This window comes from Tamandua tetradactyla, chromosome 15, assembly GCF_023851605.1.
Source record: "Tamandua tetradactyla isolate mTamTet1 chromosome 15, mTamTet1.pri, whole genome shotgun sequence".
NCBI classification, from domain to species: Eukaryota; Metazoa; Chordata; class Mammalia; order Pilosa; family Myrmecophagidae; genus Tamandua; species Tamandua tetradactyla.
The window spans coordinates 28,244,512-28,271,303 of record NC_135341.1 but is presented as its reverse complement, the minus strand read 5'-3'; the positions used below and the strand labels follow the sequence as shown (position 1 = coordinate 28,271,303).

Here is a 26,792-nt window from a genome sequence, read left to right as displayed (position 1 = left end):
AACTGAGTTTAACCACATGCCAATCCAAAGTAGAGGAGAAGATTCTGGAAATTCACTTTGTCATTAAAAAGAGAAAAAAAACAGAAGGCAGAGGTATCCTTTCTTTTAAACTCCTTTGCTTCCCTGAGCTGAAAACAGGGCTTTTGTAAAGATTAAAACACAAGCATCTTAGAACACAGTGAAAGGACTCCCTGCCTCGCCCTCCTCCAATCACTGACCCTAAACAAGACGCCAGCTGCGGTGTGCTCTGTAGAGCTCCCCATCTCAGCTAAGCATGACCGTCTGTGGTCTCGAGCCCAACCACATGGCTCTTTTCTGATTCATACTAAAGGGGGGCAGAAATCTGTCTCCATCAGCCCAGCAGTTCCCTGCTCAGTTTCTGGAGAGATGAAAAGACAGCAGCATCCTCCCACACCTCGGCCCCTGAGACGGGCTTGGATGGGAGTTAGGGGCCAGTCCATGCCCAGCACAGCAGCCGCACCCTCTCTCCTCCCCGCCGCAAGGGGCTTACCTGAGCACTGACAAAGAAGCAACACCACACCATGGGGCACTCCGACCTCATCCACCCAGAGTCCCCAGCCCCTAACCACAGCGGAGCCTTGCGGACGGGATTCTGCGAGCAGGGCAGAGCATGGTTTCCCTGAAGGAACTCCTCCCCACCACTTAAGGGAGGCTGCGTGACAGGAAGTGACAGGGGCCATCAGTTACAAGTGTTAGAAGTCAAGAGCTGCACCAGTCAAGAGCTCCCCACCTCCAGAGTTTCCTTGCCTACTGCTGCTGTGCTGCTGCTGCTTTTTTAGAGCACTCTTTGCCCTTTGGGCATTCAAAGTCACACCAGAAATTCACTTTCTGGCTCATAATCCCCACTCTGTAAGAAACAAACAATGCTCAATGAATGGGTCTCCACCTAAAAACCGGAGTGGTCAGTCAGTCCAGCTCTCACAAAAGTTTGCCTCTAGGACATTATCTTATCTCCAATCTGGAGCTTTATAGACTCAAAAGTTGGGGTGAAAATGGATAGAGAAGAAAACCATCGCCAGGAGGTGGAACATTGGAGGGAGAGCTTTGGGGGTTCAGAGGAATGGATGTTTCACCTGAACCTCACTGAAGAGTCAGTAGCCCTTCCAGGATACAGAGCCCGCAACCAATCCCAATTTAAAAGCAACCACACACCCATCCGTTTCTTTCTTACTTTCGTATTGTTTTTTACTCCCTTGGCAAAACATGGTTTCTTCCTTTCAGATTCCCCTCAAAATAGCTGCTTCTGGAAACCACCCTTTCGGCTTTTGACCTGGATACCAAGTGGGCTTACTGCGCTCCTCAGTTATTATGGAAATATCCCATGACTGGCACTTCATTCTATGAATTGGCTATCTTGACAGACCCTGCTCGAGTCTCCTGACTTTTACAAAACCTAGACGTCTTGGGAGAGGTAGACTGTCTCACAATGGACTATGAGATTTGAAATGAAAACTTTGCCTTGTTCAACCCCTCCTCACAAACAAATCAAAGCCTTAACCCTCCTTGCAAGGGCAGTGGGTATCACCCAATGAGACCTGATCCCAGGTTAGTTTGCAATTTTTTTAGCTTCCTAATGGGTTAGTATTTGACTTGCAAAAATTTTATAAAAAATTGTTTTAGCTACAAAGATTTAGCCCAAGGTTTCCTGAGACCTTCTTACAATTGCTCAGATTTTTAAAGACGTTTGCCTACCTTAGCCCCTGAGTAAAGCAAAGAGAGGTAGGTGCATTTAAACAAGCTTCTCTCCTAACAGAAGGAGATTAAATTCAAGACTTGACTTCAGAGTTTAAAAGAAAGCAGGTTCTCCCTATTCTCACAGGCCAGTGGCCTGGCCTCTGAAGGGCATCCTCTGTCCCCAGCTACTATGGAAGGATGCGCCAGGCTGTGGTGGTACTGCTATGAATTTGCAAAATGTGCTGAGAAGAGCAAGGAAGAACTGAGCCTGGCAAATGCAATTTTATGGGGCCAAAGTTTTGGAAGGTTTTTTCGAACAAGAGACATGCGAGCAGAGTTCTGGTGGGCATTCTAGGCAGAAGGAACTGGCAAGAGCACTCAGCAGGGGGGTAGGACCACAGGGTGCTTTGGAAGAAATGCAAGTACTTTAGTAGGTCTGGAGTACTGCTCTGAACAGTTCGGGTCTTGCTTCAAGGAACATGAGGGGGTCGCATCTGTCTGAAGAAAGAAGGAAGTGAAATCAATGTGAAAGGGCTTAAGCCCTTCAGGCAAGAATCTGGATCACCTCAGGTCCCACATGTGTCATCCACCAGGTGTGGCACCCAGGAGGTGCTCAGTACTATGTGTCAAATATAGTAGCTGTGCCCACCAAAAGTGGGGTTCTGATATTCCTTGGGATCCCCTATTTCCCAAGGCTTGACTCCCCACAAAGCAAGCCTGGGTTAAGTGGTAGCTGGTGGGGAAGGGGAAGGGAAGTTGTTCCTAAGAAGGTCCCTTACTCTAGCCTCCTGCAAAGGAAGGGTCCTGAATTTGTGCAGGCCTGTAAACAACCTGAGGTGAGCCAGCTCAGGCAGCTCCTCAGCTAATGAAGAATGTTTATCTCTTGGAAGACCAATGGAGACTCCTACAAGCCCAGCTACTTCTCTCTGGGAGGGTTTGCAAACAAGCCACTTTGTGGAAACCCAGCCATCAAGGCCCTGTTCACCTCAGTATCCAAAAGAAATGTGGGATGACCACTCTGGATTTTTAGAGTTGACTGGGCAGGGATGGGGTGCATGGGGGTGGTATGGGGGACACTTGAATGAATTAATGAACTGATCCAAGAATGATTAAATCTATCTTCTAGCTGTTGACTATGAACAAGAAAAAAAGAACTGAAACCTGTGGGCTGCAGCACTTCATGAAAGAGGTGAAAACTGAGTGGGCTCCCAGGGCAAGTAGCAGAGTAGATGGGGAGGAAAGGAGAGCAAAATAGCAGATGCTGGTGCAAACTGCAAAAAGGAAGGATAGAACAGGGCACCATTTCCTCTGATTACTCTGCTGTGACCAGCAGCAACAACTCCAGTAATAAAATCCATCCATGAAGAAGGAACCTCCAGAGGAGAACTTCAGTAATAAGAGGTTCTTGATTGGCAGGGTTCAAGTCCATTTTGAGCTTTACAATGGGAGCTCATAAAGGAAAAGAAATGTGGATTTTCTCTATATGGCACCTAAGATTCTACAGAGTTTTCTAACATGGATTCCAACTAGTTTTTCAATTTTGCAAAAACACACTATCACTATAACACAACACAATCTTACAGAAGTATATAAAGAAAAAGCGAGTCTCCCCAAAGACCTTCCTTTTCCTCCAACCCAATCCTACTTGCCAAGGGATACCAGTGTTAGAGCCAGGTGTAGATGAAGGGGTAACAGACCCAAAGGTCTTCAGGGCCAAGGGGAAGTTACCTGAATGGAAAGGCAGGTGGGTACTGGAGCACCCCAGCCAGCATGTGTCCCCACTCAGCAGGGCAAGTGCAGGCAGCTCCAGCTTGTGAAGGATACTAGCGCAGGATGACCCGACGTTCCAGTTTTTTCAAGAGAAAGCCCACATTCCAGGTTTTACATAAAATCTCCCAGGGTTTAAATGCTGGCATCATTTAAAAATATTGGCCACACAAAACACAGCTGCTGGCTGAATTTGACTGAGGAACTCCAGTTGCCAACCCCTGGTGGGAATCTGTCCAGGCATTTTCTAAACGCACACAAGTTGCTGGGTGTTCTAGTTTGCTAGCTGCTGGAATGCAACACACCAGAGACGGACTGACTTTTAATAAAAGGGGATTTATTTTGTTATTTCTTCAGAGGAAAGGCAGCAAACTTTCATCTGAGGTTCTTTCTTACGTGGGAAGGCTCAAGGTAATCTCTATTGGCCTTCTCTCCAAGCCTCTGGGTTCCAACAACTTTCCCCAGGGTGATTTCTTTCTGTATCTCCAAAGGCCTGGGCTGAGCTGCGAGTGCTGAGATGAGGTATGCTGAGCTGCTTGGGCTGTGCTATGTTGTACTCTCTCATTTAAGTGCCAGCCAATTAAGTCAAACATCATTCATTGCAGCAGGCACGCCTCCTAGCCGACTGCAGATGTAATGAGCAACAGATGAGGTTCACGTACCATTGGCTCATGTCCGCAGCAACAGAACTAGGTGCCTTCACCTGGTCAAGTTGACAACTAAATCTAACTACCACACTGGGTATAATACGTTATTATTATTTTTTAATGGAATAACATTGTTCTACTTTTTCACTTAACATCCAAGACATCTTTCCACGTCCTACGGACATTAGACCTCATACTGCCATGATATGGAAGTCCCTTAACCCCTCAGCCACGGTCCTAGGGGCAGTCAGCAAACATGAAAGACTGTACTTGAAATGTCATCTCTCAAGCTGCTCATTCTTACTACTTCTGCCAACGGTAAGCACTTAACTCTTGATGAAGGTGTTACCTGTATGCAAATATTAAAGCATCATAGACCTACCATTACTAAAATGATGTGGTACTGGAGGAAGAATAAACAGTGACTGCGTATTTTTGATATTTTGATGTGAAAATATTTTTATTTTGATTTGATCCTCACAATTGTCCCGAGGAAGGCCTTAATATTATCTCTATTTTATGAATTTAAAAGAACTGAGATTCAAACAGGTGAAGTGAGCCTGCCCACGGTGCAGAGATTGAAGGCGGCGTGGTCACAGGTGGAAGCCCGGCGGTCTGACTTCTGAGCACGTGCTGCCTGCACACTGCGCCCAGAATAGACAGCCAGAAACCTGCCCGAGGATATTCAAGATTCAATATACAGCAAAGGTTGGACAACAGACAACTGCAGACAAGGATCGCCCAGGAATGGGACAATTCATTTGCCTCTCAGAGATAAAAGCCTCTCTTTAAAGCCTTACTTCACCCTCATCCGACATAAAATTTATATAATTTAGAGGGAAATATTACAAAAAAACAACACTATAAAAGTCTGGGGGCTATATGTCCTCAAGGCACAAGTGTGAAGAGCTGAGTCATGTGAAACTACCCACAAGGCACCTACGATGCAAAAACAAGCTCCTGCTCTCCAAGCGAGAGACAATCTATTGTCCACTAAAGAAATCAGCACCCAGACCAGACCGAGCCAGGGCACACTGCTGGCTTCCTGGCCTCGCTGGGACCTGAACAGCGGTGCTCCCTGTTCAGGGACGTTGTTCTGTAGAGAAGCTCTAGGTTCTTCACCAAAGATTCTTCACCAAAGATCTCATAAGAAGCGTCTTCATCAGGGTTGTGAGAATTTTATTTATATAAAATAAAATGGTCAAATTTGGGTAGTATTTCTTCCTTAAACACTGGCAGGTAACAGTCACTCTTTCCAATGGAGTACTATCCTGGTTCCTCAACCTCCTTCTTATTTATCCCTAAGAAATCATAGATTCCATAAAACCTTAGAGTAGGAAGGGAATTTCAGGGTCTTTGACCATATCATATTAGGAACTTCAAGTTTTGTGTTTGTTCCATTTTGTTGTGGTAAAAATATGTCATAAAATAGGCCATTTTAATGATTTTTCAGTGTGTGCATCAATTACCTTCACAGTGATGTGCAGCCATCACCATTTCCAAGTCCTTTTCATCACCTCAAACAGCAACTCTGAACCCATTAAGCATCAACTCCCCATTTCCCCCTCCCGACGCCCCCCCCCCAACCTCTAATCTACTTTCTGTCTCTATGAATTTGCCTATTCTGGATAATTCACTTAAGTGGGCATACAATATTTATTCTTCTGTGACTTGCTTCTTTCATTAGTATAATGTTTTCAAGGATCATCCATGCTGTAGGATGGATTAGAACCTCATTCCTTTTTATAGCTGAAAAATACCCCATTGAATGGATATACCACATTTTGTTTAACCACTCATCTGTTGATGGACATTGGGTCCATCTGAATTTTTTTCTGGTTCTCTTTCCTATTTCCACCTAAGAAACCACAGATTTCATAAAACCTCAGAGTTGGAAGGGAATTTTAGGGTGTCTGACTATATCCCATTTGATACCGTAGGTATTTAAATAATTTCACAAACTGAATTGAAAACAGGTGGTAAAACAATCTCATTAGAAATTGGATGGAAGCAGTAACCAACTGAAAATAGCACATTACACACTGATTTTACCCAGGTTTCAGAGTTAGAAAACTGTTATTTCATAGATCTTAGATATCTAAGGCTGGAGTTGCATTCAGGCGAGACCAAGAAATAACAAAAATGCATGCTATGGTTGAGGTGGGGAGATATGGTGACACTTTTTGGTGTTACTAGATTAGTAGGGAGTCACAAAGCCAGTGAGAAATGAAAAGAATTTCAAATTATGTAGAGCCCGGAGTTCACTGGTGGTCATACACTTTCATTCAATGTCTTCATATCTAAACTTCGGTGCAGAAAATGTGGTTTCAAGTAAAACTTGAACAACTACTCTCCCCTTCCCCCCACCAAGAACTGTGGTTAAATGGGGGCACCTGATCCAAGCCCAGGCCAGGGGTAACTGGATGCAACATGGTTTAAGTGAAGGGACTTCTACCATTTGAAAATGTAGACACTTTTCTAGAGCCCTCCTGCTTAGTATTCCAGTTCAACAAGGTCATGAGATAATAAGAACGTGAGAGCAGAACTGGCTATCCAAGGTCAAGAATGAACAAACAGAACAGTCTTCATCTATGGTTTCCACACCAGAACTTAAATAAATGAGACTCAAACGTGACACTTAACAACGGATTGCTAATCAGGGCTAATCTTGAGAGTTTATTTTGCTGGTAGCAATTGCTTGAGCACTGTATTTTGTTCTCTCTAAACAAATCTTAACTTTTATAAACAAATTGCTCGCGTTATTTCAGCAACTGATACATAGATAGCTGTTTTAAAAAAGAAAGAAAGGAAAGCCATCTGTGGATGTACACTGTGAAGCAGCAGCATGCCTGCTCTCTGGGAGTCCCCACCTTTTACCAACACAGCAAGGGCAGCTGAAGAATTTCAGCACAGAGCAGGCTGGGGCTGCGTGCAAATAAGCTTATTTGATTCCTTTCCTAGAAACAGGAATACCCCGGCTACGGCTTTTTCAAGGGACTGTCAAGTCCCCTTCATTCTACTGTCAGCTAAAAGTAAAATTCTGAGGGGTTGTTGACCTCTGACCGATTCTTAGGAAGAAGAAAGATTTAAAAGCAGATTTGCTGATATCTATCAGCCAAAGAGCTTCCTTAATTAGAAATGAGACTTCATATTTGGATTTCTACTGTCAGTACTGGTTAGAAATGGAGAACCTGAATATGGGGTGGGGTGCAATATGTGAGTACTCAGGAGGATTGACAAACTAAATTTCGGCGTTAAACATATACAGCAAAAGCAAAAATGATTTCTACTAAAACGTTCCTCACTGTTCCTTAGGGATAATTTCTGGCTGGGATAATTAATAAGGGAGCTCTGTGATATTGGGTTCTGCCTTTTACTAGTTGAATGACCTGGTAAGCCACTTCTTCACTGCTTTGACCCTTAGTTTCCTCTTCTGTAAAACAGGCGTGATATTTTCTTCATCTCTCAAGAGATTGTAGGGAGGGCTAGTTGATACTGACATATTTGTATAAAGCAAAGCAAAGGATGATAGGGACATTAGGGATCATATCATTCTTTCTATTTTTGTACAGATTTTAATTTTTCCATAATAAAATGTAAAGGAAAAAATTACAAAAGCACAGTAATAAATTCTTTACTTAATTTTTTCTAGCAGAAGAGGAAACTTTTTGATATAACTGTGGACACTGATTCAAATTTTCCTCTTAGCAAGTTGAAAAGTTGGTACCAAACCTGAAACAGACGGTTCTGATTTTGCCCTGATTTGAATAAGGACCGTCAACTGGGCATCTAATAAAAATAAAAAAGGCAATGGAAATAAGCAATTTCCCATTTCCTCTCTTTCTTCCAGTAGGGAAAAATTGGGAAGAGAGATAAAACATAAGTCACATCTACTTTTCAAAAGTTATAATATTGACTTCTCTGAAATCCCTGGGTCCTCCTAAAAAGTTAAACACATAATGAAAAAACCTCCAGGAAAATAACCAAGGGGTTGAAAAGCGTACGTGCAAAACTGAGTTAAAAGGATTCATGCTGCCTAAAAAACATCGAAAGTGTTTTTTGTTTTGTTTTGTGAGTAACCATGCGTACATGAAAAATAAATGTTGTCACTTTTCTCCTTAAATCTGAATAAAAAACGAATCACCAAACACAGGAAACCAGCAAAACATACAGGAGCTAACAGAGAAGGCCTCCAGCTCCCACCCAAAGGAAGCTGACCCTCAAGGGAAACTCAGTGCCTCCTCCGAGTTGGGGCTCTGCCTCTCACGCTGCCCCTATAAGTCAGACTTCCTGGTAAGGCTGAGAGATTTCCGCATGCAGCTTCCTGGATACTGAATTAGATAAACAATAAACTTTGCAACAAAACCATGGACAATAAGTCCCACGTGGCCACAAGAAGCAATTAAAAGCATTAACAATGGCTAGGGCATTTCCAGCAGGAATGCAAATGTGATAAACATGGGAGAAATGTTGCCCCACACACCTGCACAAACTCAACTGATTTTTTAATAGTGCCTAGCCTCTCATCAGATAGAGAAATAGTTGCTTCCAAATCATCATCATTTTTTTTTTTTAGTCCTTGCCTAAGCAGTCAGGCCTTTCTTCAAGCACCGCCACCTAGTAAGTGAACAGTACTGAGGCTAAATGTGTCACTTACTCCATGTGCCGCTATGAGGAATATTTGCAACCCTTTCGCTGCCCTGCAGCTGAACCCTATTTCTAGGTTTGGGGAAGCCCCCAGCTCATGAAGCAGAGCCCACATTCTACGGAAGGAGGTGAGCATGCCACATACTTGCTTTCCCAGGCTCCCTTGTAACTATACAGCAAGGGAGCATGAGCTAGGCTCAGCCAACCCCCAATGCTCCCACCCCAGTCTGCATCAGAAGGTGGGATACAGGACAGCAGGGGTGATGGCTGGTGCAGCTTCCAGGCACAGCAGTGACAGCAGATTGAGTGGCCCTGGTTCTGTAACTAGCACTGATGGTGCAAGCCATGTGCCTACACCCACCCAGCAGCAGCAGCAGTGGTGTCAATGTAGGAACACTTTGGTGGTGTAATTGGAGAGGGTTGTCACTGCCTCCCTCATCCTTCCAGAAATTCCCTGGATTGCCCTGTATCCTTTAATAAGTTCCTCTTCTGCTTAAATCAGCCAGAATTGGGTTTCATTGCTAGGGGTTAGTTCGTGTACACACAGGAGACAGGGTGGGCTAGAGCTGAAGAAATCTAGAGACCAATCCCATCGAATGAATTTAAGCATAAGCACTGAATGGCTGCTTTCATGCTTAGAATTCAACCCAGACCCCATCCCTTGGCCTACAAGGCATTAAGTGGCCCCTGTCTCTGTCTTGAACTTCACCGCCTTCTGCTCTCCTCCCTTCTCTCAAGCTCTACTCACACTTTCTAATGTCCTGTTAAGCTCTTTTCTGCTTCAGGGACTTTCCACTTGCTGTTCCCTATGTCTGAAAACTTTTCCCTTCAACTTTTCACATAGCAGAAGCCACCCCTTCACCGTCCAGGTCTCCGTGTAAGGAAGGCCTTCCTTGATCAGGCTGTCCAAAGCACCCACCCCACACCCTCTCATCGGCAGATTCGGTACCATAATGCCCTGCGGACTTCCTTTCCAGCACTTATCACGTCCTGTGACTAATTAACTTCATTGTTAATAATAATAGCAACCACTGTCAATTGGGGGCTTTCTCTCTGCCAGACACTAGGCTAAGCTCATTTAGTTCTATGACAACCCCACGCAGATAAAATGTTATTATGCCTAGTTTATAGATGAGGAAACAGGCTCAGAGGGGCTTAGGAAGTTTTCCAAGGTGCACAGCTTGGCAGTGATGGAATAGGGATTGGGACCAAGGTCTGCAGCGTGGGCTCATCAGCTCAATGCCCATCGAGGCAGTCGCCTGGCACTACTGAGAAAACACTGGCCAAGGTTCAGACACTGGGGACAGCCCAGCTCTCATGGAGCCTACAGCCCAGCATTCCAGTGTCCCACCTGGTGCTCTGTCTACACCCATGGACCATTCTCGGGGAAGAAATGCAGCCTGATGTGTGTACACCCAGGGGTCTGTGTACTGCAAAGCAGACTCATTACTGTCTAAGGGGGGTGATGACTCTCTCCATGGGGCACATGTTTAAACGTCACATCCAGAGACCAGAGTAAAACATCCTTACCAACATGGAGACAACCTGTCCTCAAATTACCACTTTCTGTGGCTGCTGTTATTGTTTCCCCATGGACCAGTGCCAGGGTTCCAGTCTCGATGAAGAACACAGGCCATTTGGTATGTCCCGCCCCTCCCCAGGGGCACATCTAGAGGCTGCACAAACTTGGAGGCCCACCTCTCCCAAGGCAAGGACATGCCATGGGTTGGGACATCTTGTTTTAAGACCAGATCACAATCTTTCATCAGCCTTTGCTTTCAACATTAAGTACCCTCTCATGCTCTCACTGCATATTTGTCTCTGGACTGCTATGTCTTCGGGGAAATCATGCTGTTTATCTTTCTCTGGAACAGTGATACGTCTGGGGACACCTGGCGGAAAAGGCTAATGCAACCCTGCTTTCCTCCTTGAAGTAAAAGGAAAAAAGAAGCAAAGTGGGGGACAAAAAGAGGAAGAGTGAAAGAGAAGGAAGTAGGGAGCTCAGAAAACATTTCAAGGTACCAAATATAGGGGTGAGGTCATGGCCAAGTAATTCAGTTATCCTAATTCTTATGCATGAAGGATTCTCGTGCCTCAATATGATATTGTAAAAAAGAGAGGAAACTACTCACAGGGCAATTTAAAACATAGAAAAGAATTAAAAGTATCATTTTTAAAGCCAAACCACTGCTATAGGGAAATTGGTTTAGTAGGAAGGAAAGAATACTGGAAGTCAGAACCAGAACTGGGTGTGTCAGAAGCTGCATTACTATAAGTACATTCTGGGCCACAGCTTAATGTATGGGGGGTGGGTGGGGCGGGGCTCCTTCACTCAAGAGAAATCTCGGCATGCAAAGATCCCACCAGGTTGCTCAGAGGCCAAAGGGGAAGTGGACTTGCAAACAATGTTTACTGCTCAACCCGATGAGTTCCCCAGTCTTGGCGCACTGGGAACATGGGGGAAGGAGCTAGAGATAATCCTCAGGTCTCCCAAGAGACCATTGTGTGGGTCTCTGAAGGATGTGTAGGAGTTTCCAGGCTGAAGGGAGAAAGAGCAGAAAAAAAGGAGAACCGTGAGGAAGGGGATGGCTTTTAGGGATGTGGGAAGATGGTCCCACATGCGGACAGGGCAGGAAGGCTGGGAGATGAGATGGCTGGAACCAGGAGAGGAATTCCAACTCTATCCTGAAGGAAAGGGGGGCCAGCTGCATGACCAGATACACATTCTTTTTGTCAAGATCAATAGTTATGGCTCTATAATACTGTGAGATGTTTTGGTATTTACTTCCTACGTATTTTAAAGGACATATACATAAATACCTGAACTAAAACCCAGGAATTGGTTTTTTTTTAATAAAATTTCCATTGCCATGGTCCCTGACTGCTTCTCCTTGCTGACGAGAGGTGAGACCAGTTTGTCCTTCCAACAGAAGGAGTTAAGTGCAGCCATTTCCGTTTGTAAGGTGAAATTACACAGAGCTCTCACATTGGTAATTTATGAAGAAAACAAGGAATTCCCCCTATTCTAGATTTTACAACTCCAGTCACCTCTGCCCAGATTTCCCAAGCGTGATAACAAGAACCTCACTTCTGGGTTGTGTCATCATTAAAATGAAAGGCTGATTTTGAGTTTTGTAAAAATGTAAGTGGTTGAAGCACAAAGCACCTCCTGTGTGAGAAGGCTGAATGAGCACCGGGGGGCCAGGGGGAGGGGTCTGCCAAACTCCCCCCACCCAGGGTAGGTGAGCCAGCAGAGATTCACGGGCCCAGGGGGACGGCATGCTCAGTGTGCAGCCAAGGATGTCAGGGAACTCAAGCCAGCCAAGCTCGTGACGGCAAAGCATCCGGAAAGTAGTTTGAAAATAAATGGAGTTTAGAACAGGAGTTAGGAATAGGAATTCTGGACCAGACAACCTGGTTCAAATCCTAGCGCCATCACTCACTAACTTCTCTGTGCCTCAGTTTCCCCATCTGTTAAATGGTGATGTTAGGAGCACCTGCCACAGAAAGTTGCTGTGAGTATCAAGTAACGCACTTAGAACCATGCCTGGCACATGGTAAAAAATAAATAGCAGCTTCCTGGGGACTGCAGAAGATAAATGGTAACTCTGCAGCAAAATCAAGGACAAGAGGCCCCAGGTGAGCACAACCAAAAATAAGTACAAATGCTGACAGTGGCTAGGATATTTCCAACTGCTATTTGCAAATACCTGTGGCTGCTATTATTACTATACATTATATGTAATATTTATCATGTTATATAGCATACATAAATAACAGTGTAATATGTATATAAGTGTAATATATATCGACTTTGTTCCTATAATGTTATTATTTGCTTTAGCCCAATTTCAGAAAGAATTTGTCAACAAAAATGAAGCATACAAGGAGGAAGAAGGCCCAAAGAGCAGGCACCTGGGCAGCACTTGTACAATGATTCCTAACCACCTTCATTCAGGTGAGTGTCCCTGTTACCTGACATGGCCCCTGGAGCTGATTTGCTGGGTCAGAATCTTGGCTGTACCACATAAGAGCCATAGACCTTAGACAAATCACCTAACCATTGAAACCTTGATTTCCTCACCTCTGCAAAGTGGATAACAGTTTTCACTTCAAAGTTTGTGCCAGGCACTAGTTCTCAATTTTTTTTCTCATATAATTTTCCCAGTAACCCTGAGAACCACATAAAATTATCATCCCATTTTACAAAGGAGAAAATGGACATCTGAAGTTCAGAGAGGTTAGGCAAATCGCCAAAGGGCACACAGCTAGACTGACACTAGTAGGAAATGTAAGCACCGGCCAGTACTCTAAGCCTGCCCTCAATTCTGCAGGCCGGCGCCACTTGAGAGGGATGCGCTGCAGCCCCTCTGCTGAAGGACCCTGAGGCTCAGAGGTTGAGTTCCTTGCTTCGGGTCACAGAGCCTGTTAGTGGCGGCACCCTGGGTCTGTCGGCACATCTGTGGCTGTCTGACTCCCACTAGGGCCCGGAGATAGCTCTTAAAACACTCCTTAATGTCCCTAAGCACCCCTCTCCCCCTCATTACCTCCCGCTTTGTAAGCACAAAGCTGCTTATTCTGCACCAGGAAAATAACCCCGGGGGAGGAGCAGGGCCCTGGCACAAACTATAATTACTGCAGACAACAATTTGCATTCCGAATCTGAAATGTACTCAGGACCTCACTTGAGCCCTGTAATCAGCTTAGCCCCTGCCCCAGTTCTCCCGAAATGAAGACATATTAGACTAAGTAAGCCGCAGCGGGGTTTGGAAAATGTGCCTCTGCCCCCCAGCCAAGTGCCACCTGAGGAAAAACCAGGCCAAGAAATGGCCAGGGCTGAGCCTGATTTAAACCCCGGAGAGGTCAAATTCCTCTGCAGCAGAACAAAGAAAACAGCAGCCAGGACAGTGCACAGGCAGGGCAATACCGGTAAATAATTAAAGGCAGGAAGCGCGTTACATAACACGACAGGGGCCTCGGTGAGGAGGGGCAATGGACATCGCTCCGTTATCGCAAGTCGCTCTCTTACCTTGGAGTCAAATGTAAGGACGTGACAGCCACTGCTGCCGGGACATCACAGGACATGAGCAAGATCGGAGGCCTCCTATGTGCACGCCGCGAGAAAAATCCATCCTCTGCCTTACAGGGGTCATGATCAAAGAATGCTATGATTTGGCTACTTCAGGGCAGCAGGAGGATGGTGGAAGATACCAGAATTTAAAATCTTACTTCTTTTATTATGTTTGAATCGCAGAGGGATTTTACTCATAATTTTGTTTGCAAGAGGCTAGACTCAGGGGTACTAGTTAATTGCAATTTATCATGTCCCTACTTTCTCTTACTAGAGAAAGCAGGCAAGCCACACGTCGATTTCCATGGGCCCAAATACTGACTGAAAACCTTCACAGGAAACCTCTACTGAGTAGATGGAATCTGCAAGCTGATTCCTGACTGCCCTAAAAACAGGAGTTTCTCAAACTTTAGAAGGTCTATAAAGCACCTGGGGAACATGGTAAGATGTGGGTTCTAATTCAGGAGATGAGCAGGGGCTGAGAATCTGCAGTTCCAATCGATTCCCAGGTCTCCTGGGCCACGGACCACGTCCAAGAACCTTCATGGAGACATGCTAATGGCAGCAATAAGTAGATCAAGAAACCACACTTCCTATGTTTCTACAGTCCCACCGTCAAGTGGTAACTCCATTCTAAGAGGAAAGAAGTCAACTCGAGCACTATTATCCTTAAAGTCCTTGTTTCCAGGCTCTTGCCCAAACCTCACCTCTTCCAAGCTGTCTTATTGGTAATGACAGGATGATTGCTGTTGAAGGGAACCCTTGTTGAGAGGCTTATTTACTGGGAAAAATCCCACAGATCTTCCCTTGGCTTAAGTTTCTGGAATAGCCTCGTTCCTCCGAGGTGAAGGGGACCAAAGCATCAAAGTCAGGCTGCAGCCTTCCCAACCCGACAGGCACTTTAATAAAATCCTTCTACTAAACCAACGCATTTTTTTTTCCACTGGCTGGAGTTGGCTGCCCTGTCCTGTTATGCAAACAGTACACAATGAATTGCTGATAGTATCTCCTCGCCACTGCCAACATCAACCCCGCTGGGCCAGCAAAAAAAATGAACCCTGTGACTGTAAGCAACAAGGGTTGCATGAGTTTGTTTAAATTAACACAATTAACAACAGGTGAAAATACAGCTCTTCCCAGAGGGAGACTTTTGAGATTGGGTTCTTCCAGAGAAGAACCAGAGACTTTTGAGATTGGGTTCTTTCAGAAATAAAACCAGTTATAATGGGTATGGAAAGGAAAGCAGGTGAGGGGAAAAGACCCAGAAACCTATTTTTTTTTTCCAGTAACATACATCAGTAGGCAGAGATCTTTGGACTAGAACTACTAAAACTGAATTTGCACTGTTTACTGCATCACAGTAAGGATCTTCTTCCTTGTCTTGTTCACTGCACTTTTCTGACACTTGCCCTTTGTGTTTGGGTGTGGAAATATTTCTTAATATGTTTATGAAATTTGGTGCCATGCCATAACATGCAATCACACATAAGAGATACAATAGGCAGCCTGAGTCTTCAAATAAAAACCCCAAAATAGAAAAATTTAGGAAGGAATTGGGTATTTATTAGAGAGATGATGTTCAATTATTATGCCCAATATAGAGAATTTGGTGAACCACATCAGAACGACTAAACACGATAGAAAAGTCACTTCTTCACATAGATGCATGATCATCGTTTCTTAGTACATTTGCATCGGTTTAGAAGAACTAGCAACACAACAGAAAAAGATATAGAATGTTAATACAGAGAAAAGAAATAAAAGTAATAATAATAGTAAAAAACAAAAACAAAAACAAAACAAAACAAAAAGTCACTTCTTGAGCAACAGGTGTTGGGAGAAAAAAGAAGAGCAAATCGAGGACAAGTATTTCGGTGGCGCATATGGAAGACCTCTTAGTCACTCTGGATAATGAGATAAAGTACATTTCTAAAAGAGGGGGAAAAAGACACGACATCCAGACAGAAAGAACAGGAAGCAGGAGGCTTCATTCTGTTTCAAGAACAGCAAATCCTGTCCATTTGTGCATTTCTGTAGACGCAGAAAAAAATATTACAGTCTAAAACCCAAGCTTCTTCCCTCCTCGGGAAGTTTTAGGATTTGGCGATAGGAACTTACTGATGGGTCCCCAAGAAAAACACCTTAGAAAAGGGTTGTAGTTACACAAGTTCCAAGGTAGGAAACATACTGCGGGGCGGAGGGTATTTTTTTAAAAAATCAAGTTATCTTTTGCACCCTGAAACACCTGAAACAATTTTGCCATCTGTAGTCCTCTGAGTTTCCACAATAAATTAAAGTCAGGAGGAGGAACCCACAGACTGCCACATTAGGGAAAAATACAAAGCGATGTTTCAATGTATTCCAAACTATCATCCAGTACCCATAAAGTAATGTGGACCCAACTCAGTAAGATGTGTCTGAGTTACCTGTTGATTCTCTGGAATACTAATTCTTTTGTCTGGGGTGATTGCTTTTACAGCCTTGTCTTCAGTGCACAGTTTTCATTCTTATTATGGGAGTTTTCCTTCATTTTCAAATATCCAAGGAAGATTTATGGATTTTTTTTCCTTTAGAAAAGGAAGACAAAATTCTTCTAAGCTCACCTTTACCAAGTCCTCACATTTGTAACTCCTCTACAAACAGATGCCATATTTTAAAATTCCTTCTTAAGTAACCATGGGACTTCACACCAATTTATTGCTTTTCTGACTTAGATTTATTCTTGTTGCCTGTCAGGGGTGATTTTTCTTTTTAAACCCCGAGACCCCCTCTTCAAACGTACATTTCAAATAATTGTCTTCTTTCCTCAGTTTTGCTTCCCCTTGATTATAAAGATAATGTATGCACTCTGTAGAAACCTGGGAAACTCAAAACAAAGACAAAAATGTTTCTTACAGCTGCCCTTACTGAGAGGAAACGATTATTAATATCAACAGATTTTTCCTTCAGTCTTTTTAAATGCATTTTACTTAATAGCCAGAATCATTACTACATAAACGATTTTGTTTCCTGCTTTTTAAAAACATGACCGTAAACATCTTCTCATCATAAATACTCTTTCATGTTGCGAAATATTCACTCACATGGATAAACTGTAATTTACACCAACAGTCCCATATTCTTGGATATTTAGACTTTTTCCATATTTTTTTATCCTTATAGCTGCTGCCACACTAGATACTTTTGTGCATAAATTTTAACCACATCTCCAGTGACTTTAAGATGGATCCCTACAGAATGGGCATCTTCTCTCTTTTATCACAAGAGAGAATTATTGGGCCAGTGTTTTTAGTTCTTGACACAAATGGCCAAACTGCTTTCCAGAAAGACGGCCAGCACAGCCACTGGGCATCTGTTGGCGTATCCCTCCTGCAGCACCTCACCAGCACTTCCCAGCTATCATTGTAAAAAAGGCTGATTGATTCTGCAAGTGAAAATTGATACTTAAAAATATTTCCAATCCTTAGGCAGACCTGCTGAAGTCACTGATTTCAAGTGTCCCCTCAATTTCAAAATAACTTTCTTTTATCCTTCCATACAAGACACTAATTTTTCTCACATATAAAAACACCATCAAAACCACAAACATGCGAAGAATGTGGTCATTTGCTGATGTTTTTATTGGGCATCTATGGGGCCATGATTAAGAAACCAAGAGTAGTCAGTTCCAAGTACCAGTCTGTGACAGAGCAGCGAGAACCCCACCTCGCTTACAGGCAGAAGCAAACAAAATAAATTCAGAACTGAATCCGCTGCCAAACTTCAGAAGATAAATAAGATTTGAATTACCATAAGCCAAGACTTATCAGAAGGAATAAATCAGAATGTTCAAGAACATACCCAGACTACATTTAAAGTATACAGTAACTTTTTAATTTTTTTCACATGGGCAGGCACCGGGAATTGATCCTGGGTCTCCCACACAGCAGGCGATAACTCTGCCTGCTGAGCCACCATGGCCCACCCTACAGTTAACTTTTTTTACTATATAAAAAGTTGGAAAAAATCTTTTTACAAAGAAAAAATAATCTTTTTACAAGATTATTTCCCTTCCTCTAACCCTACACCTATTTCCATTTGCATCAGGGATGTCTTTTTAATTTAATGATACAGACATATAAAGAAAAAGTGGTCCAGACTCATTCCCTCATAATCTAGAATCTAAATTTATTACTCTATAAAATGGGAGAAATGCTTGGGGACATTATCCCCAATTCCCCTTCTCATGAAATCTGCCCCATTTTCTCCAGTATTACCTATAGCTACTGCTGAGTGGGTAGGCCCATGACTAATGAGATAATATAGTAATAACTGGGAAAAAAGCATTCATTGAATATTTACTATGTCACAGAGCTGATGCTAAATATCTTGCATTAATAATTTAATCATCTCAATGAATCTATGAGCTAGACACATTTTACAGACAGGGGAACTGAGTCTCAAAGAGGCTTAAATACTTGTCCAAGTGGGTGAATGGCTGCTTTCTTTGACCCTGACTCTCTGGCCAGAGATGGCTAGGCCAGAGGCGAGGAAGACCTTCTAAGAGCTAGCTTTTTCACAAATTGTAATGCCCAGTGCAGAAAAAGATGAACTGATGCAATCAGAGTTTGTTTCTAAGGGATTTTGGGACAAAGCAACTGAGAGTATCCTGTTGGCTTTAAGACTGAGAGCACCGAAAGGTCACATATGGTTGGATCAGAGCTGGCATCATGAAAAGCCAAGATGTCATGTGCAAGGAGAAGACACTGGCAGCAGAGGCCACAGAATGCAGTGGCAGCAAGAGCAAAAGGATGAAACCAACTGCAGAGAGAAGTCCACGCTCTCAGGGTGGCATTCTTCATAGATTCCTGCACGTGTGTATTCCCTCATTAAACACTGAGGTAATGGAGCAAGTGCCGGTTCATGGCCAAGAGCTCACTAACACATCTTCCAAGGAATCTATGGTGGAGTCACCCCTCACTCAGACATTAGACTCTCGTTGACATTTACCCCGTGCAGCCAAGTCAGTGCCACTAATAACAACCCAGCACTGTTTGTCTCCCAATGGGATGCAAGTACCCACCATCCTTTGTGACATTTTCCTGCCCCAAAGTATTTAATCTGAAACAAATCAAGTCATTAGATCCAAATTACCAGTTTATAAGAAATATGAAAAGGACAGAGGATCCAGTTAAATGACATCATAGGGAAGTGATCAGATAAATCCAAATGTGAGACATTCCACAAACAACTGGTCTTATCTCTCCAAAAAGTCAATGTCATTATGCTATGGCCAATAATTAACAGGAAGACATCAGCAGTACCACAGCACTATCAGGGGCAACTAATTGGGGAGGAGGGGAGGGACAGTTGCTTTGATTTGATATTTGATGATGCTGTGTTTGTCGGTTCTTTGTCACTGTGCACCATTGAAAATTGTCTAAAATTTGAGTCCTGCTGATTGTATAACCAAGTGAGGATACTGTAAGACATGGTTTATTTATTTTGGACATTACCCATGATGCCTAATAGATGAAGCCAAAGGGTAAAATGACTAGGAAGCAGAATGGTGAACTGTGATACATTTATATGATGGAATATGGTGCAGCTACAAAAAGGAAGGATGTCGAGAGGCCCACAACAAACTGAATAAACCTTGGGGACAATGTCTTGTACGAAATAAGCCAGAAACAAAAGAACAAATATACTAAGGTCTCTTTCAGGAAATACTTATAAGAAAATATGAACCTAGATTGTAAGCCCTAATAACAGCCACACACAGTCTCAAGTTGTAAGTGTATTTCTAGATTCTGAGACACTGAGCTATATATATATCAGCTGATATTTCCCCAAACTTTGAGTAACTCCATGACACCTAAGACCCAGAAATGGAGTGCTTCAGCCCTGAAAGATAGCATAGCTATATATAATAACAGGTAAAGCAACTGAAAGTAAGATCAGGCCTCAATTAGAGATAAAAACGAAGTCAATCTACCTAAGACTAAGGTAAATCATAATACAGGGTAAAAGATGATGGGGTATATACTCTAGACCTTCACCTATTGTATGAGGCCAAAGGCAGAGAAGTTTATTTTGTCTAGAACCTAAATTTTCTGTAACACACAATCTAAATCAACCTGTCTGGATAGCTCATTTAAACAACCCAAACTCCTAGAGTCCAGACTGTGAACAAGGCCTTGTAATTCTGTATAGTTTAATGTAATATAGGATACATCTCAGACTATGGTGGGCTGATAATTAAAAAGTATTGGTAGACTTCCTTGAGGGTCCAAAGGGAAAACTTATGAAACTATTAAATTTCCCATTTGGGAAAGCCGGGGTACCCTTTCAACCATTGGGGACTCCCAAGAAAATAGGCCAAGCCCTCGATTTTGTGGCTTGCCCTTATGAAACCTATTTCTGTAGTGGAGAAACTAAGACTACCTATAACAATGCCTACGAGTTGTTTCCAGGAAACCTCTTTTGTTGCTTAGATGTGGCCTCTCTCTCTAAGCCCAACTCTGCAAGGAAAATCATTACTTTCCCCACTATGTGGGACATGGATATTCAGGGGTGAAAATCTCCCTGAAAATCTGGGGCATGACTTCCAGGGATGAGTCTAACCCTGGCACCATGGGATCAACAATGCCTTCCTGACCAAAAGGGGGAAGATAAGTGTAAAAAAGAAAAATATGGCATCAGGGACTTTCAGGAAGATGGCTGAATAAGATAGGCTGAGTTCAACCTTGCTCTAAGGAACAATTAGAGAAGTGACAGAAAAATGACTGGGAGAGCAGTTCCAGAGTACAAGTGACCTGAGAGAGTCTTCCACACTAACAGGGAGGTGCTGGATGAAAAGGCTGAGGAATCGGAATGTAGCGAACAGTGTGAGTGGGCTCTATCAGGACTCCACCAGAGATAAGAGGCTGCACCCTGGAAAGTGCCTACCCTTGCAGCTAGCCTGGGAGATCAGGCCCCTCAGCTCCACAGCTTGAGGTCCCTTGGGAAACCTGGAAGCCAGTAAACTTGCTTTCTCTGCTCACAGAGACCATCCACTGAGTACACAGAGCATACTACTCCCATCTTCATAAGGAGGCCCAGAGCCCGAGGAGTGCAAGGACACAGAGGTGGGGATGAAGAAGCAAGCCATGCTACGCCTCTAGCCCCTTCATGCACCACACAAGCATGTGCACTGCTCCCCCCATAAGCTGTGTACTTGACCCCTGTACAACCACGCCTTGCCCCCCAGCATACCTCAATCCCACCCTGTGCCTTGCCCCACCATGCCCAGCATAATGGCACACCCATGTCCTATACCTAGCCCCATGCTGCCTCTCACCACCCTGGGCCCACCCTGCATCCTGCCCCATGCTACACCCTACCCATGCCTCAGACCCTGAGCCCCTGTCCCTGTGCCCTGTGCCTTGTGCCAATCCCACATGTACTCCACACCCCCACGCTGTGCCCCGTGCCCTGCCCTGTGCCCCATATCATGCCTAGCTGGCAGGCATTTCCATATGGGCTATGAACAGGGGCAGCTGACATACCCAGTACCACAATCCAAGGTCATTCCAAACAGGAGTCTGGGGGCTACTAGTCCCATCAGACCCACAGGTGGAATCCCACTGAGGTACACGCTGCTCACCCCCAAGTACAAAAGGAGACCTTCAGTGCAAATCCAAGCAAATACAAAACCTTAGATGACTGAGAGAAATCAACTTACAAAATAACGCTATCAAGATAATCAAATTTCTTGAAGCCAACAGAAAATCACAAAGCACATGAAGATGCAGGCAGACAGCGCCAGTCAAATGACCAAATTAAAACACTGGAGAAGACACTCTGAAACAACTAATTAAAGATATCCATACAAATCTCCTAACTAATTTCAGTGGGTTGGCACAATGACATAACGAAATCAAGAAGGCACTGGAAGAGCATAAAGAAGAATTTGAAAGAGTAAATAGAAAAATAGCAGACATCACAAAGATGAAAAATACTGTAGACCAAATTAAAAATGTATTAGAGACACACAACAGCAGATTTGAAGAGGCAGAAGAAATAATAAGTGAACTAGAGGACAGGACAGTTGCATTTGAATGCATAAAAGAACAAATGGCAAAAAAGATGGAAGAAACTGAACCAGATCCAGGAAATGACGGACAACATGAAGTGCACAAATTAAGAATCATCGCTATCCAAGAAGGAAAAGAGTAGAGTAAAAGACTCGGAAGATTAGTTGAGGAGATAATGGGGGAAAGTTCCCAACTCTTATAAAAGACATAAATATGCAAATTGAAGAAGCCCAATGAGCCCCAAAGAGAATAATCCAAATAGGCCTACTCCACGACACATACTAATCAATCCATCAAATGTTGAAGTGAAGCAGAAAGTCCTGAAAGCAGCAAGAGAGAAGTGACTCAACACATTCAAGGGAAGCCACATAAGGCTCAGTTCAGACTACTCAATAGGCACCATGGAGGTGAGAAGGCAGTGAAAGAGAAAGACTTTATCCTTCAAAAGTGAGGGAGAGAGGATAGGCCACAGTGGCTCAGCAGGCAGAGTTCTCACCTGCCTTGTCAGAGACCTGGGTTCGATTCCCAGTGCCTGCCAATGCAGCAGGGAAAAAAAAGTGATGGAGAGATTAAAATTTTCACGGTCAAAGACTGAGACAATTTGTCAATAAGAGACTGGACCTACAAGAAATACTAAAGAGAGTTCTGTTGGCTGAAAAAAAATGACAGGAGAAGGAGGTGTAGAGGAGGACACAGAATTGAAGAGTACCAGGAAGGGCAACTTAAAGGATAAAAAGAGAAAGAGGGAAAAGAATATATAGATCTGACAAATGAAACACAAAGGATAAGATGGTAGATTCAAGAAATGCCTTTACAGTAATAACTTTGAAGGTTAATGGATGAAACTCATTAATTAAAAGATAAAGATTGGCAGAATGGATTAAGAAATATGTACTATGCAAGCTCACAGAGGCAGAGACTAAAGTGCAGGCTGCCAGGAGTGGTGGCAGGGGGGATGGGTAGTTAATGCACAATGATGTAGGGTTTCTATTTGAGGAGGTAGAAAAGTTTTAATCATGGAAGGGGGCGAGGGTACCACAACATAGTGAGTGTGACTGATCCCACTGAATGCTACGTTTGGGAGTGGCTGAGATGAGAAAGTTTATATTGTACATATCTTCCCACAATTTTAGAAAAGAATGAGCAACTGAAAAGACAATGACAATTAAATGCAATACATGACCCTGACTGCGATCTAGCAAGGGAGGAGAAGAGGCTCAACGGGACATCAACGGGACAGATGAGATAGTTAGATTATAGGCTGTGAGCTTTCTGTCAATGTTAAATTTCTTGAACTTGGTAACCGCACTTAAAGTAGTTATATAACTGAATAACTCTTTTTTTCCCTTGGAAATGTCCATGGCAGTATTAAGTGTTTGAGAACCATGATGTATAAAACCAACGCTCTAGTGTTTAGAGAATGGATTGATCAATAGACAGGCAAACAGACATCCTGACAGAGCGGGATACAGAGATGAGAGATAACCAGACGGGAGAGGGAGGAGGAGGGAGAGCCAGACGGGAGAGGGAGGAGAGGGTGAAAAAAAAAAAAGAGAGAGGAAATATATACTATCTATATGCTGCTGACTCATCTTAGACCCAAGAATACAAATAGATTGAAAGTAAAAGGATGGAAAAAGATGTTCCATACAAGCTGTAACCAAAAGAAAGCAGGAGTACTTATAATAATATCAGACAAAATAGACTTTAAATTAAAGACATCATAAGAGATAAGGAAGGACACTATATATTAATAAAAGGGACAATTCACCAAGAAGAAATAACAGTCATAAGTGTTTATGCTCCCAACCAAGGAGCCCCAGGGTACAGGAGGCAAACATTGGCAAAACTCAAGGGAGCAATAGACATTTCAACAATAATAGTAGGAGACTTCAATACACCACTCTCCTCGATATATAGAACAACCAGACAGAGGATCAACAAGGAAATAGACAACTTAAACAATTTGATTAATTAGTTAGACCTAACAGACATATATAGATCATTACACCCCAAAACACCAGGATATACGTTCTTCTTTAGTGCTCATGGAACTTTCTCCAGGATAGATCATATGCTGGGGCACAAAACTGGTGCTTAAAAATTTAAAAGGATTGAAATTATTCAAAGCACTTTCTCTGTTCTCAACAGAATGAAGCTGGAAATCAATAATAACCAAAGAACCAGAACTTTCACAAATATATGGAGATTAAATACCATAATCTTAAAAAATCCGTGGGTCAAAGAAAAAATTGCTAGAGAAATTGGTAAACAGCTGGAGTTGAATGAAAATGAGAATAAAACATATTAGAATTTATGGGATGTGAAAAGGGCAGTGCAGAAAGGGAAATGTATTACCCTAACTGCCTGTATTTAAAAAGAAGATCGAAATCAAGGACTTAGTTTACCTGGAGGAGCTAGGGAAAGAAGAGCAAACTAACCCTAGAGAAAATAGAAGACGAGAACAAAGATTAGAGCAGAAATAAATGAATTGGAGAACAAAAATTTTATTGATTCTTTTATTGAAAGAATCAATAAAACCAAAAGTTGGTTCTTTGAGAAAATCAATAAAATTGATGCACCCCTAGTTAGGCTAACAAGGAGAAAAAAGAGAGGATGCAAATAAACAAAATCAGAAATGAGAGGGAGTTCATTACCACGGACTCTGAAGAAATAAAAAAAAAAATTATAAGAGGATACTATGAACAACCATAAGCCAACAAATTAGATAACTTAGATGAAATGGACAAATTCCTAGAAACACATGAACAATCCACATGACTCAAGAAGAAATAGAAGATCTCAATAAACCAATCACATGTAGAAAGATTCAATAAGACATCAAAAATCTTCCTACAAAGTAAAGCCCAGGGCCAGACAGCTTCACAGGGAAATTTTATCAAACATTCCAAAAAGAACTAACACCAATCCTGCTCAAACTCTTCCAACAAACTGAGAAAAAAGAAACACTACCTAACTCATTTTATGACACCAACATCACTCTAATACCAGAACTGGGTAAAGATGCTACAAGAAAGGAAAACTACAGGCCAATCTCCCTCATGAATATAGATGCAAAAATTCTTAACCAAATACCAGCAAATCGAATCCAACAACACATTAAAAGAATTACACATCATGACTAAGTGGGGTTTTACCAGAAATGTAAGGATGAAGGAACACAAGAAAATCAATCAATGTAACACGGCACATTAACAAATCGAAGGGAAAAATCACATGATCATATCGATTGATGCCAAAAAAGCATTAGACAAAATTCAGCATTCACTTTTTTTTAAAAACAACTATTTTATTTGTTCACAATTTGTGGGTAAACGCTTCACGAAAGGCTTAAGTGGGCAGTTTCTACGTGGGGTGTCTAATGCGGTTGCTATCAGACTTTAACTAGGGCTGCAACCTTCTCATGGCTCAGCTCCACTGGATGTTCAAGATGGCCCACTCATTTGGCTGGTAGTCCATCTGGAACTGTCAATTGAGCTCCAGCATGGCGGGCTCAGGGTAGCTGGACTTCTTTTTTGTTGTTGTTGTATTGTTTTGTTTTGTTTTGTTTGTTTTTTCTTGGTAGCTGGACTTCTTATATGATGAGGATGCAAGCTTTAGAGCAAGCATCCAAAGAAGACCAGGTAGAAAAGCTGACAGCTTTTTCTGACTTAGTCTCAGAAGTTAGAGAATAATTGTTCTAAGCAATCACAAGTCCACCTAGATTCAAAAAGGAGGGGCACAGACCCCACCTGTAGATGGGAGTTGTTTATATAATTTGAGACTATGTTTTAAAACCACCACAAGCAATAAAGCGTTTTTTTCTATCTTGAATACACTTCTCATTGTTGTCTATATAGTGTGTCTGTCTACCATTTGAAGTTTGATTTTGAATGTCATGGAACAATTTTTACATGTCCCATTTCTTTGATGCATGAACTAATGCAAGAATGGGACATAAGAGAGATGGAGGCGGTTGATGGCTTGTCATTATAACTCAGGTGGTGTGTACAAAGTATCACAGTGCAGGAGGCAAGGTTCAGAGTGCAGGTTAGACGGTGTTAGAAGTCTGTGTTCCAGCTCTGCCACTTACTGGCTATGTGACTTTGAGCAAACCACTTAAGTTTTATGAGTCTACAATTTTAATTTTCTCATCTGTAAAATGAGGACACTAATAGTATTCATTCATTAATTTATTCATATAATTCTTGAGCATCTATTATGTACCAATTTTACAGGTTTATGGTAAGGATTATGCTTGAGAAGTGCTTATCATGCTACCTGGAACTTGGTTAGAATTCAGTAATGCATTAACTGTTATCATAATCAGTAGTAGTAGTGATACTTTGGCAACATGGGGCTAGTGAGGAGATAGATGAACCTGTGATTCAACTGAGACTCACTGTAGACCAGAAAAACTAAGTAATCTAGCACTGATAAGATACTGTGTTCAGGGAAGAAGAAAACTTAGGTAGAGTCACTCAACAGTCAGAACCTCAGCTTCCATTGGCAGAGAAGAGGGGTCCAACCTATGTGCTAAGCATTGGGGCAGGGGATCCTCACACATTATATGGCCTTGGGGGGATCATGCCCCAGGAGGCCTATCTATTTAGGTGCCCATTGGGTTAGGGTGCAGGAAACAGGTAGAAATCTAACAGGAGTTACAAATCAAAAGAGGAGTCCAGCAGTAGGACAAAGAGAGCCATATAATGGGAATGCAAAATTTCAGGTCTGAGTGTCAGCAAAGATGACCCAGGGAGCCACACAGGCACACTTTTGGATATTGAACTTGACCAGATGGTGGGTCTCAATATGTTTGTCTAGGAAGTACAGCTTGCTGGACCTTCATGCAGAAGATATATTAATAAACTTAGCTATGAAGAACTGGGGAAGGCAGAGGCCCCAGAAATG

The 26,792-nt window shown here is 42.7% G+C and overlaps 1 protein-coding gene and 1 long non-coding RNA gene across 10 annotated transcripts in view; one reads left to right on the top strand and one right to left on the bottom strand.

Moving 5' to 3' along the window:
* Nucleotides 1–26,792, bottom strand: part of ARHGEF3 (Rho guanine nucleotide exchange factor 3) — a 390,935-nt gene that overhangs the window by 188,282 nt on the left and 175,861 nt on the right. The window contains exon 1 of one of the 9 annotated variants that reach the window (XM_077128941.1): nt 512–808. The exons of 6 other annotated variants lie outside the window; for them this stretch is intronic. Coding sequence is in view for 2 of the 3 variants with exons in the window: in XM_077128945.1 (XP_076985060.1) it covers nt 512–562 (51 nt within the window). In the remaining variant the exon portion in view is untranslated. Of the gene's footprint in view, nt 1–511; nt 809–26,792 lie in introns of those variants that run through there. 2 more of the 9 variants (XM_077128945.1, XM_077128940.1) reach the window with 2 other exon arrangements.
* The window catches only part of LOC143657032 (uncharacterized), a 106,035-nt gene that overhangs the window by 3,221 nt on the left and 76,022 nt on the right, over nt 1–26,792 (top strand). Inside the window, exon 2 of the long non-coding RNA XR_013162721.1 lies at nt 12,601–12,714. This is a non-coding gene — a long non-coding RNA (uncharacterized LOC143657032). The remainder of the gene's footprint in view (nt 1–12,600; nt 12,715–26,792) is intronic.